General features: G+C 36.0%; 1 protein-coding gene across 2 annotated transcripts in view; it reads right to left on the minus strand.

Moving 5' to 3' along the window:
* The window catches only part of LOC136035830 (sodium/hydrogen exchanger 9-like), a 65049-nt gene extending 60186 nt beyond the window's left edge, over positions 1 to 4863 (minus strand). Inside the window, exons 1-2 of one of the 2 annotated variants that reach the window (XM_065717795.1) lie at positions 4719 to 4863; positions 967 to 1120 (exon numbers count right to left, since the gene is read on the minus strand). In XM_065717795.1, the coding sequence (XP_065573867.1) occupies positions 967 to 1120; positions 4719 to 4785 (221 nt within the window). In that variant the 5' untranslated portion in view covers positions 4786 to 4863. The remainder of the gene's footprint in view (positions 1 to 966; positions 1121 to 4718) is intronic. The other variant, XM_065717801.1, reaches the window with a different exon arrangement.
* Between the last annotated feature and the right edge of the window lie 5650 nt (positions 4864 to 10513).

The following is a 10513-nucleotide window of genomic DNA, read 5'->3' on the forward strand; positions in this document are numbered from 1 at the left end:
TTGAAGCATCGCTTGGGAATTTGTCTGAATGGGAGGACTTTGATGTGAGTATAATCAATGAATTACCCATATTTGACTGCTACATTTCGGGAGTCAGCGTCACTAAAGGCAAGTTTGATTGTCGCAGATTGACCATATCGCTTGGCACTGACTAATTTGGAGTTAACAGAAAGAATATCATCATCTGTTGTCGCAAGGGGCACAAACTTGGCGATCGCGAAGAACTTTTCCTCACGAAAAGAAGTACTTATATCAGGGGAGGACTTGAGGGAGTAGGCGAGAGTAGCTGCCGACTTGGGGCTGTTCATGTAAGCAACCAGGCCGGATTTAGTCTGTTGGATATGATCAATGCCTTCATCACTAGCGTGTCTTTCGACAAACTGCTTCTGCTTGGAACATGAATATATTTCTGAGGTAGGCACATTGCTGATGAAAACCCGGTGTAAAGATTTCTCGGGCTGAGGGAGACGAGGCCAATCATTCTGAAACTTAAGGATAGATTTACACTGTTCCATAACACTGTCAACCTTATCCGTGCATTCATTAACTTTCACGCACAAGGTTGTAAAAGTGTCTTTTGGAATTTTCGGTACTTCAGATAATTTCCAGATGGTGAAGCGGGTCTGAAAAAATCGACTTAGATTTTTATGGCATTTCCATGCGCTGCAATTAAACACAAACGAGACCCCAAGAGATATTTCTAAAACCCAAGTTTTATTCGAGTTAATTTAAATAATGCTTGAATAATCTTTTGAATACATACATTAAGACTTGGAACAATATCCTAATTAAAGTCAAGAAAAACGTTAGGCAGAAAAAAAAGAGAAAGAAGAAAAGGAAACAGTTAGGGGGTCACCACCAGCAACTACCAAAACATTTCGTATAATTCGTTTACATTTAATTTCGAATAATAATCAAATTGCATTAAAAAAAACACTCAATAAAAAGAAAGAAAAAATGACTTACGGTATTCCTAGCCATTGTAATAACACACTAACGGAGCCACCAACAGCAATTACCGAAACAATTACCACTAAAGCTGTTGCCGTTAAAAACATCTGACGAGCTTCTGACAATGTGTTTCGGATTGCCAAAGCAAATGCCATCGCTCCTCTTAAACCTTAAAAAAACATAAAGTGATGAAGAAAGCGAACTACGCGGATACCTTGTAAACGTCCAATGCTTATCCATCTTCTGCAGAAGAAGAAGAAGCATTAAAATACGAACAAATGTCCAGTCACCTTTTACCTCCAATATAAGGGTCTTTTAGCTTCCAGATTTTATTTAGCCTTTTTTCCTCTTCTTCTAGATTTAAGCTACAAATTGGTAATCTTATTCTTGTGGTTTCTTCTATTTTTCACTTAGGCAATTTGGTTACTTTACTTCTTACATACAAAGTTAATAACCTTGTTTTAGCTGGAGGATGTGATTTTACTTGGTCAAGTTGTTTATTTTGAGTGACCATTTTTAGCGTATCTTAATTTTTGTGGAAGATTCAGCTTATTCAACTTTCGACGTGTGCCCTTAGCCATCCAACTGTATACATAAAATCTGCCACAGGTCTTCTATTAGAGAATCGTAAACCAAGGCCAAGTCCAGCTAGAAACAATCTGACTATTTACAGGCAATTCACTCAAGAAATGGTATTGAAGTATTTTCTCCACTTCTAGCAATTATTTTTTCTATACTTGGTAACCATGAAGTACTTCCTATATCCTTAATGGAGTTACTCAATAAAGGAGAAGAACCGGCGTGATTCAAGTAACGTGGTTAATCTTAAACCTAAAGGTTGGGCATCCACTACGTCAAAAATATTTCAACACTTGTTGCTATTTCGTCTTTTCTGCAAAATAGTCATCGGTTCATCTACAAGATAGTCGGTAACGGAATTAAATTCTTTCATTCTGGTTGCAACTACTGAGTATTACTGCCTATCCTTTATATGTATCTATACTTTTTTCGAGCACGGGTGTAAAGCCTTTAACCACGTAAACCACTGGAGCTGCTTTATGTTTTAAGAAATTGCGGCCTGTACCCGCCCCTTTTATCCAAGATTCCTTTCTTTTTACTCCAACAAACATTAATTTGTGGTTCTTTTGGGCTCTGAGATGACATCACATTTTTCCTGCAAGGGATAGCGTTTGCATAAGCTATGTATTTTCTGCCCCTCTTTTTTCGGTTTATTGTGATGGTCTTTGTAAAACTCGTAACTCTAAGGAGCTTGATGGCAAATTAGCTCTTTTACAGAAAGCAATTTAGGTGATGCTGAAAACCTGTCTGTTTCAACTACTTGTCCTACTACGAAAAAGGATAAGTACACAAGACTAAATAAGTAAATATAAAACAAGTAGATGAACTAGAGGTTTTGTCATAAACTCGTAAAATTTTCCAAGAGACCACCCGAATTTGGACTGATGACGCTACCATTTGAAAAAAAAAAAATAAACTTAAAAATTGTAGCCTAAAGTCCTGTGGTGGCACAGTGGATTTGACCTTAGCTTGGTAATACGGGACCCAGAGATCGAATCATGCTGCATTAATGCACTGCAGGGCCGACGCAGGGACCATAGTAGTCAAGAAGCGTCGTTAATTCTTAAATAAAAAAAATTGTAGCCTAAAAATGCGTACATGCCATACTTTCATCCTTCCTCCTTCATAGCAAATGTCCTACCCCTCTTCCCTCTCGTGAGTTAGATCCCATATTAATATTAGACCTACAAGTTGGACTATTTTTCCAGTATCATTTTCTGCTGATCACAGCCGGTTCAAGATATAAGCTCTGTGAATAAAGCAAAAACTTTGGTACAATAACAGAACTGGAAACTGGTCTTTCTTCCCCTCTGAAAAACAAAAGGAACTAACAAAGTAAACTAAAGAAAAAGTTAGAGATAATAAACACTGCAGCATAGAGACCGGCTAATTTCAATAATAAATTATTAGTCAAAGAAACCCACATCTTGCAGTAGCAATCAGTTGAGGGTATGTACCATCCCATTACTCATTTTATTGTTATTGCCATAAATATCGATGAGCATTAAAAGGAAAAACTTGATGGCTCAATGGTTAGCTTTTAGAGATAATTAACTTGAAAGACTTTATATGGAACCCTAAAGGCGTTAGGTTGGGGAGGGAAGTCTATAATATCCGTTGATGTTGCATGAACGTTGCATTTTTGAAGAATTTGATTCGAACACATGTTTAGATAAATCCAGTCTTAGGTTAGAAGAAGTCATGAGATTGTCCCTGAAGATTTACATGGACCAATATCGGGGAGAGGAGGGGTGAATTTCCCACTGAACCTTCCCTCTTCCCCGTGTGCAAGTGTAGCTTAACAGAACCATTTGAGAAACACCAGCCACGTTGAATAAAGGTTGCATCACTCAGATAATTTTATACGGAAACAAGCCGAAACGGATAAGCCGAAAGAAAGAACGTCAAAAGATGATCAATAACGTTGAAACGTCATAACAGAACTGCTGATAACAGTACAAAAATAAAAAAAAAGCGCTAAAAGAAGGTACTTTATCCGCGTATTAACACATAGAAATATTAATAAAAATAAGCAGAAAAGCATTGAAAGACGACTAACTATAACGTTAAAACGTGATAAGAAAAATATGACTGACAACCTTAAAATGCTAATAGACACTTTTTCACCCAAGTAGTACCATATGGAAACAACAATAAAAGTAACAAAAAATCGCTTTGATAATTTAAATTTTACCACATCTGGCAGATTAAAAAGATAAGAAAAAACAACAATGAAATGTTAATTATGTGAATTAAATTTGAAATGTTAAAGTGCGGGCCCTTTTTTTCTTTTTTCTTAAGTACCAATTTTTCTAATTTAATTAGCCTATGTCCATTCCCATGGCTCCAAGGTTATTCTGGCTTTTTTACCTTGACTAGTTCACCAATTCTCTTCCTAGCCGAGTGGTTAGCGCTCCAGTCTTGAAATCGTAAGGTCAGTCTCTCGAGTCCTGGTATCGCCGATTATTCGGTCTGGAACGGGGGTCAATGGTGTGACTGCCTGAGTCAATCCAGCTCTAAATGGGTATCTGGAGAAATCTGGAGGAAAAACACGGAAAGCGTCCGATGACTTGCCCCTAGTCACGCATCCCCCCCCCCTGCCGAAGGCATCGAATCAGGAGATCGATACCTCCTCAACGCAACAATTGGTCGACATGTAATTTTTTTTTTTATGTTTAGCTATAAATTCAGCGAAAACGAAAGAATGAAAGACACAATTGTGATAAATTCAGCCCCCCTTGTAGAACCAACTCTAAAAAACATCTCTATATAATAAAATTGGCGAAATTGTACCACTGGATACCACTAGTACTTTGATTTTAACACTGACATATGCGCTTGCCTATTTTACTTCGCAAAATCTTTGAAAATGCTACTTATTACAAAAAGTGGCTAATTGATTTTAGAATAATCGAAATTAAAATAATTTAGTTTAATATAGATCTGTAAAATTTTAGGGATTTGAATGGAACTTTTATGCTTATAATAATCAAAACCTACCAGGTATTTACAAAAAAAAAAAAAAAAAAAAAAAAAAAAAAAAAAAAAAAAAAAAAAAACCTGCAAGAGGAAGGGACGTTCAACTTGAAAGTTCCTGATTACGTCTAAGCCTGTAGGCGAGTCCCAAACATTGAGAATTGTGACCTTAGAACTAAAACGGGACCTTAAATCGAGGAAGTTTAAATTACCAGAGAAATAAAGCATGTGCTGGAAGTTCAAAGTTATCTTCGGTTTTCTACCAATATTCAAAAGCATCGACAAAGGGTAAATATTTGCAGCCCTTCCAAGTGCAACAGCAACCTATAAATAAATAAAAAAGCGTACTTACAAACAAAAATAGAATTATCACATCTAACAAATTGCAAAATTATGATTCGCGCAGGGTGGTCTGGTTCCGAAGACAAACTCTAGACGCTAGATCGGCTATATCATTTGGAAAAAAAAAATGACAAAACATGGGCGATCATGGAAAGAATACAAAAGAACCGTTGTAAATTTATCATCTAGAAAGAGAAAAAAACACAAGCTCCAGAAACAATACCTAGTTCAGAGCAAGATTGGACTTCTTCATAGGGTTAATTGCACTTTCACTCATAAAATCAAGGGTAAAAAATCAATCTCCACTGAGCGTGGCGTTTGTGTATTTATATATATTAGTATTGGACTTTTTCCTGGTTCTTGATACTAAAAATTTACTAAACTTTTCCACTCTGAGACCCATTGACATCACTTTGCTTTTTTGTTATTGAGCGCTTTGACCTATCGATTGTTGTTCACATGCGTTTTTATTTCAATACCAAGGTCGATTTTGGGTCAACAATCTTTGATTCACTAATTTTATCATTTGATTATAAAAGCCTTTAAATTTTTCTTTATTAACTGAAGTGTTTTCAATTACATTCCTAACAACAAAGTCAGCTAGTCCTGTCTTACATTTATTATGACCATTTTTCAGGATATCATTTTTTAAGATAACTCTTAGTTCAAGACAAAATACCTAATAACAGATAGAAGAATCCCTTCCCTCTTTAAAATTTCTAAGCGAAAGGGTTCAGCAAAAAAAGCGTGAGAAGTCCCAGAGTCCAACTTTAATAGTTAAATCCCCCCCACCAAACAACGTTGAAACTAAATACCATACACTAACTAAAAAAAAATCCAGAAAACTTAAGCTTCACAAGACTCAATCTGGCAAAAAAATATAATGTAGAATATTTATGCGACATTTTAGCCACTGATCGCGTATTCCTTGGTGCTTTCCTACCTATTGATATTCGGATAACTATCATATCGTATCTTAATTTTGACAGACGAATTCAGACGCTTAAAACTAGACTTATTAGGAGTTTCAAAACTTAGATGATAAAGAATTTATTTAATCAAGCGGATGGATGGGGTAAATAGACAGGGAGTAGGGCTCATGATAAATCAGGAAGCTGCTAAGTCTATTTTAGGTTGGGAAGGCATTATTAATAGAATGCTAGTCGCTCATTTTATGGATAAAAAGTGCATGATATCAGTCCCAGTAGTGTTTATGCCCCTGAAAAACCGACTGACGGAAATAGCAGTGATTCAGATGAATTTTACTTACAGCCACAGGAGCAAATAGACAGGGTCCTAGGTAGAAATAAGGATAGATGTCATCATAACCTAGGTAAATTTGGTGCAGGAAAAAAACCAGTTATGGCTACAGACTGCTGCAATTTTATGGGTATAACTATCTAGTTATAACCAATACAATATTTGCTCATGAAATGGCCCATAAGTTAACATGATATTCACATGAGAGTAACCCAACTAGCCTTTTTGATTATGTTATTGTAATCCGGAGACTGACAGGATCAATACAAGATACTAGGGTAGATATGAAGTAATGCCGTTGGTACGCTCCAGGATGCGAGTTTGAGAAAAAGTTTCCAGCAACAATCAAACACCTAAATTGGAGAGTTTAAAATTTGACAGTAGAAGATGAATGGAATAGTTTTACGAAAATGATTCGTGAAGTCGCTGATGCTTTCGTAGGAAAGAAAATTAAGGAAAATAGCTAGGAATGCCATTAAAAATGTTTTGTGTTTAATAGAGAGGAGAAAGGGTTAGAATATGAACTATGGAGGTGTGAAGAGGAGCCCATGGATAAAATTTACGAAGATCTAAGAGATCTAAACGGATTAATAGTAAATAAATAGTAAAGTAAATAGTAAAATAGTAAAGTAAATAGTAAAGAAAATAGTAAAGTAAATAGTAAATAAATAGTAAAGTATTGCACAGGTATGTTAATAAACTAAGAGGGAGTTCGTCAATCTGCACTTGGCCCAGTTAAAAGATACGAAAGGGCCACAACCAGTGATAAGAGATAAATTAAACCCCTGCATAAAAAAGGTGATAAGAGTTAGTCCGGTAATTATACAGTTATTAGCCTGTTTCCTGTAGGAAGAAAATTGCTTATAATGGTACTTTTTAGACTTATAGATGTTTTAGATAAAATGTTACGATAAGAACAGTGCGATTTTAGGAAAGGCAGAGGATGTATCGACAAAATTTTCATTCTTAGATTAATAATTTAGAAGTGCCCGAGGCATCAAAAACCATTAGTCTTCAGTTTTATAGATTTTGACCAAGCGTTTAATTCAGCTGATACAAGAGCTTTAGTGAACGTCTAATTCTTGTATGGTAATCAATAAAAAAACACGTTTTTTTATTGAAAATAAGGAGCGACATTGAAACTTCAAACGAACAGAAATTATTCCGCATATGAAAGAGGCTGTCCCTCCTCAACCCCCAATTCTTTACGCTAAAATTTTTATTGTTTTATAAAATAGAGTTGTGAGAAAGAGTCAAAATCTAGCGTAAAGAGCGAGGCGTTGAGGAGGGGACAGCACATTTCATATACGGAATAATTTCTATTCGTTTTAAGTTTTAATGGCCCTCCTTACTTTCAGTTAAAAAACAATTTCTTCATTTAAAAAGTTCTTTTTGTTATTGAATTTCTGAATGTTTTTGAATTAATGCAGGCTTGGATTTTGGCTCACCGGACATGAATGATTAAAAAAATATTTGCATATTAATTTTACTTTTTTTTGGTTAAATGGCTTTCTCAAAATTTTGATCAGACGGCTTAGAGAAAAAAGGGTCTCGGGATGGGGCCTAGTTGCCCTCCAATTTCTTTGGGTACTTGAAACTTTTAATTTTATTTACAAACGTTTTTATTAGCAATATATATACATAACTCACGAATTGACTTCCGTATCGAACTTCTATATTCGTATATTTTTATGATCTATATGAGGGGTTCGCCTCCTCGTCAATGCCTCGCTCTTTACGCTAAAGTTCGAATTTTGTTCCAATTCTTTAAGAATATCCCCTGAATCCCAAAGGGTTTAATTAGAATAAATAGCTCTTATGAAAGTACTAAAAAAAACTTTAGTGTAAAGAGCGAAGTATTGACGCGGGGGAAAACCCCCTCGTATACGTAATAATTTCTGTTAGTTTTAAGTTTTTATGTTGACCCTTACTTTCAGTTGAAAAACCTTGTTTTTTCTTTAATTTTTGATCCTTTTTTAAATAATGCTGGGAAATCCGGTGTCCCCTTCATGGAAAATTCCCTTCCCCCAAATAAAATTCCTCCATGGAAAGATCCTTCCACGTAACCTTCTCCCCCGACTCTCCCCACCAGAAAAAATCCCACTGAAAATGTCCGTATACTTCTCAATAACCAATACTATATGTAAACAATGACCAGAGTTCACAACTTGCCACCCTTCCCCCGGGACTGTGGGGGATTGAGTCATGCCTAAAGACATAGTTATTGGACTTTTTGACTATGCTGAACACAATGGCTATCTCAAAATTTTGATCAGGTGACTTTGGCAAAAAGATGAGCGTGGGAGGGGGCTTAGATGGCCTCCAACATTTTGGTCACTTAAAAAGAGCGTTAGAAACTTTTAATTTCCTCTCGCTATATTCTAGAGCCATTGGGCCGATACAATCACCCATGAAAAAAAAAAAAAAAAAAAAAAAAAAACAAGCACGCATCCGCAATCTTTCTTCTTGCAAAATATACAAAATTCCACATTTTTGCAGATAGGAGCTTGAAATCTCTACAATAGGGTTCTCGGATACGCTGTATCTGATGGTGTGATTTTCATTAACATCCTATGACTGTCAGGGGGCATTTCCCTCTTTTTCCTAAAATATGGCAACTATTCTCAGGCTCGTAACTTTCGATGGGTAAGACTAAAGTTGAGAAAACTTATATATTGGAAATTGTCATAAAAATCCAATTCTTTTGATATATCTATTGGTATTAAAATTCCGTTTTTTTTAGAATTTCGATTACTATTCAGCCGGGTCGCTCCTTACTTTCAGTCCGTTATCACGAACTGTTTGATACCAGACAAATACATTAAAGTGATCAGCACTACGAGGTTGGTAGCCGGTTTCGTATTAAATCAGGAGTTAAGTAGGGTTATGTTCTATCCCCACTTATATGGATTATTTTAATGGACTTTGTCTTAAAGAGCATAGCAAAGGCAATGAGAGAACGAGGAATCAAATAGGGAAGTAAAACTTACATGGACTTAGATTATGTTGATGATTTAAGCATCCTAGAAGAAAGTTTGAGCAAAATGAATGAGCTTTTAGAGGTTTTGCGAGTTCAGGGTACTAGAATATGTTTGAAAACTAATGCTAAGAAGACAGAGTCGCTAACGCTATGAATAAGTGAAGATGAAAAAGTGACATTGGATAACGACAAGATTAATCAAGTGGATAGCTTTAACTATCTAGGTAACATTATTAGTGAAGACGACGGGTGCAGCGAAGATGACAAAAGTAGAATAGCCAGTTTTTTTCACAATTGAAAAAGTTTGGAAGAACAGGAAGATAAGACGGCGAACCAAGATTAGTCCAGTATGGTTCTGAAGCATGGGCGCTAAGAAACACGGGGGAAGATTTCCTAAATTACCGACGGATAGTTTTGGGTACCCGATCGACTAACCATATTTAAGACAGTAGGCTGTGCGAAAGGTGTGGTTCAACCCCATTTTCAAGGGCTATAATGAGAGAAAGGTTAAGATGGCTAGGGCACGTTCTGCGGATTAAAGACTACAGATTGCCAAAGATGGTCCTTTTCGGCCAACCGTATATGGCAAAACAAAAAGCGGCTCGTCCTCCGTTGGGCTGGGAGAATGTCGCAAGGGAAGATTTAAGGGAAATGGGAACTTCCTGGGAGGGTTAAAGAGGGGGGCTTTGAATAGATCGAGATAGAAGGGGAGCGTGCGGACCTTTGTTGCCCTCAGGCAGCTTGGTGCTGCGGTGAATTGTTAAGCAGTAGTAGTACTTATCCTTTTGAGCCCGAAGTAATATTAGCTACTTAGGATTTTTGTTGCGGTTGTTTCTTTAAGCTACTTTTTTTTATTGATTTCATCTCAATAATGACAGGCTCGAGCTAGCCTAAATCTATCTAGCCTAAATGATGCTCAAGGTGCAATTAGAAGCAGTTGTATGGTTTTATTGAAAATTTGTCTGTCTGTCCTTTTATATCTATCCCAATCTAACATTAACATTGTTTAGTTTAGCAGACAGATTTAAATTTAACATGCTGTTTCATTTATTATGAATCTATGACTGACAAATATATCAAACAATTCGTGGTAAAGAACTGTAAGTAAGGAGTGACTCGGCTCAATATTAACCGAAACTCTAAACAATAGTTTTCATATCAATAAACAAATCAAAAGAATTGGCTTTTCAAGTTGATTCCAAATATATAAGATTAATCAAGTTTAGTATTATCCATCAAAAGTTCCGAGCCTGAGAAAGATAGGTAGATTTTTATTTAAAACCTTTAGATGAGAAACAAATTGTACTTTATATCTTAATGAAAATTGTACCATCAGATTCAGCATATCAGGAAACCCTACTGTAGAGGTTCCAAACTCAAAACAGGGAAAATTTGGGATTTTGGTCACGGATGCGTGTTTTTTTT

Source organism: Artemia franciscana, chromosome 2 (assembly GCF_032884065.1).
Source record: "Artemia franciscana chromosome 2, ASM3288406v1, whole genome shotgun sequence".
NCBI lineage: Eukaryota > Metazoa > Arthropoda > Branchiopoda > Anostraca > Artemiidae > Artemia > Artemia franciscana.